General features: G+C 42.5%; 1 protein-coding gene across 1 annotated transcript in view; it reads left to right on the plus strand.

The window, feature by feature from the left end:
- The first annotated feature begins 499 nt into the window (after positions 1-499).
- The window catches only part of UXS1 (UDP-glucuronate decarboxylase 1), a 48233-nt gene continuing 45477 nt past the window's right edge, over positions 500-3255 (plus strand). Inside the window, exon 1 of the mRNA XM_009070924.1 lies at positions 500-521. Coding sequence (XP_009069172.1) covers positions 517-521 — 5 coding nt within the window. The 5' untranslated portion in view covers positions 500-516. The remainder of the gene's footprint in view (positions 522-3255) is intronic.

The following is a 3255-nucleotide window of genomic DNA, read 5'->3' on the forward strand; positions in this document are numbered from 1 at the left end:
CTCCATCATAATATAATAGGGATTTAGAGAAAGAACATGTGCACACAAGCACCTTTAATACAGGACTCTTGTGGTACCTCTGGGACTGGTTCAGCTCTCACCTGTAGTGGCCAAGCTTTTGTTTTTACTCTTGTCACTATGCAGTTTGCACTTTGTGTGGTTCAGGTCTACAGGTCTTTCTTGCTCTTGTGATTTATTTCAATATCACTAATAAACCAGTGGAGTGTTCTGGTTTATTTAATCTGTGTGCAGTGATAAATTACAGTCTTAGATAATTCTTGTCCATTTTTTTATAGTCTCATGTGATCTCACCAGGATTCCTCCCATACTCAAACTGTGTTCTAGATACTTGGAGGGGGTGTGTGTTTGTAGCTTGTTTAGATAATTTGTGATTAACATAATAGTGTTTGAAATTCTGTCTGGTGATAAAAGGAAAAAAAAAAGACCTCGTGTACTGTTATATGACACTGTTTTCTCTCTTCTTATTTTCCAGCTGTATGGGGAAACTTTGTCAATATGAGGTAATGTATAAAATTTTTGTATTGAATATCCTTATGCGAAGCAAAATTAACTTACCTTTCCCATCAACATGTGTCAATATATATCAAGCAGGGAGAAAACAGAGCAGCAGCTCACAGTGGTGTTTGGGTGGTTGCTAAGCAGCTGATGCCATTTTTTAAACACAAGGTGTTCAGTCTCAAAAAAGAGTTGTATGCCTGCTGGAAATTTCTCCCAGGCTCTTACTCTCACATCAACATCTTCCTTTATTTACACTAATTCATCTTCTGATTTTGGCAAATTGGGTGGCATAGCTGCTCACGTAGGCTTGGATTCTGCTTTTCCTCAGCACAGATCTGACTGTATCTCTGTGCTAATAGGGGCTTAAATATTGAAGAGCAGCAGATTTTCCACTGTTTGCCGTAATTATGTTTCTGTACCTAGAGTTAGAAATGTGCTTTGGAGAGTTTTTCCTTCTCCACAATTAATTGGGAGAGTGTCTGATGGTGTAACTGCTGAAAAGCAAAAAAAATCCTGGATTGTCCCCTAGAATGTTTTCCTTTAGAAACAGAAAGGCATAGCATGTGCATGCAAAACATGCAGATTTTCACATCATTTCTGCCTGCATGTGAGTTTATCCTCTGGGAAAATTCACCAGGGAGACACAGCTGCAAAAGTAATTGAGGAGAATATGGAGACAGCATGTTCCCTACAGCAAATTCATGGTGTATAGAGGACAAAATATTTCACCCTCTTGTTTTGCTAGTAAGGGGATTTGGTACTCTGTTGCCATGCTTAGCAGCACAGAGTAAGGACGTTTGAGGCAAAGTAAGAAAAATAATGTTTTTTCTCTGGACTCTGATTCACCCAGGAGAGCTTACCCAACAATTATTCCCATCCCAAGTGGTACACTTTACTACTGTTGGAGTTTCCCACCCTTGCTGCAAAGAGTGCTCAGCTGTTAGGCAGACAGCTGCTGAGCTGCTGTGGCTTGCAGATGGAGATATCATTTAGATTACCATGTTATCATGACCAGTGAACTATGGCAGCTTAGCAGCTGTTACATGGGCAGCTGAGCATTCCTCAGAGATGGGTTTGAGGAGGACAGGTGGATGTGGGATCCAGTGGGTTCATTCCCTGAGGAGCTGTCCATACACGTTCTACCATTACCTGCATCTGAATTCATTTGAGATGTCCTTTATAGAGCAATCGAGGGGGAAAACTGTATATTTGAAGATCTAATGTTGGTACTCAGCCAGGTAATCATAGACTCATCAAGGTTGGAGGAGACCTCTAAGATCATCCAGTCCAACCATTAACCTGTCACTGCTGGAACCCCTAAACCCTGAACCAGTGTCAGATCCAGATGCCTCTTCAACACTTCCAGGGATGGTGACTCCACCACCTCCCTGGGCAATATCCCAGTGCCTCAACACCCTCACAGGGAAAACATTTCTCCTAACATCCAATCTGAATTAAGGATTATTATGAATTAAGATATCCTTGTGAATTTTGTAAATATTTTCCCAAATAACAGAAATTCACAAGAAGCTCTGCAAACAGCTGTGGGCTAGATAGCCTCTCCTCTCTGATAAATGAGGAAGTCCCCTCAAAAATAGCATCTATTGTTCTTTATTCACAAATCCTGGAACTTAAGGACTGGTGTCCTGCAGTTCAGTTTTTAATGAGCTCTTCCTCCTAACAAAGGCAATGCTTGAATAGTGGCAGCAGGACTAGGGCAGTGCTCATCCCCCTGCACTGGGCACTGGGGAGGTCCCAGCTCAGTGCTGTGCTCAGCTTTGGGCACTCACTGCCCAAAAGCCATTGAGGCACTGGAGCGAGTCCAGCCAAGGGCAACGAGGGCAGCAAAGGGCTGGAAAACATGAGGAAGGGCTGAGGGAGTTGGGTTTGTTGAGCCTGGAGAAGAGGCTCAGGGGTGACCTCCTGGCTCTCTGCAACTCCCTGCCAGGGTTGGAGAGAGGTGGGGGATGTGTGTCCTGCCATGGCTGCAGGGAGAGGACTAGAGGGAATGGCCTTGAGCTGAGCCAGGGCAGAGTCAGATTGGATGTGAGGAGAAATGTTTTCCCTGTTGTGGTGTTGAGGCACTGGGATATTGCCCAGGGAGGTGGTGGAGTCACCATCTCTGGAGGTGTTGAAGAGGTGTCTGGATCTGACACTGATCTGGTTTAGGGTTTAGGGGTTCCAGCAGTGACAGGTTAATGGTTGGACTCGATGCTCTTTGAGGTCTTGTGATGGTTCTGTGATTCTAATATTGCTTCCTTGCAGTAAATGAATTCTGTGTTAGCTAGAGGGTTTTTATTTGCCACTGTTACAATAAATGATATTTTGGGTTAAAAAGATGATTTTGTGACTGTGTCTTAGTACAAAAATTTACTGTACTCTTTACTGGTAGGACAAAATGAATCTGGTCACTAAGGGTTTTGCCTCAGTAATGGACTGAGCTGATGTTTTTTAGAAGTAAGAGTTTTACAGAGGGCTATGAAGGGAGTCATTGCTCTAACTTCTAACAGTAGGGTGTGTATATATATATATGCTTAACAAAGGATCTTCTGTTTCCCTGGGTGTAATGAGTTCAGGTCCCAAGTAAAGGAGCTCTGTTTTTATTTGAAAGAACTCCATTTTATTTTGGATACCCCTGAATCCTCTAGTATGCAAAAACTTACTACTGTAAGGTGAATAATTCCCCTTTCAGAAAGTTTAATTGAAATAAAAATATAATTATTCAAATGTAGGGAA

Source organism: Acanthisitta chloris, unplaced genomic scaffold, assembly GCF_000695815.1.
Source record: "Acanthisitta chloris isolate BGI_N310 unplaced genomic scaffold, ASM69581v1 scaffold10063, whole genome shotgun sequence".
Taxonomy (NCBI): Eukaryota; Metazoa; Chordata; class Aves; order Passeriformes; family Acanthisittidae; genus Acanthisitta; species Acanthisitta chloris.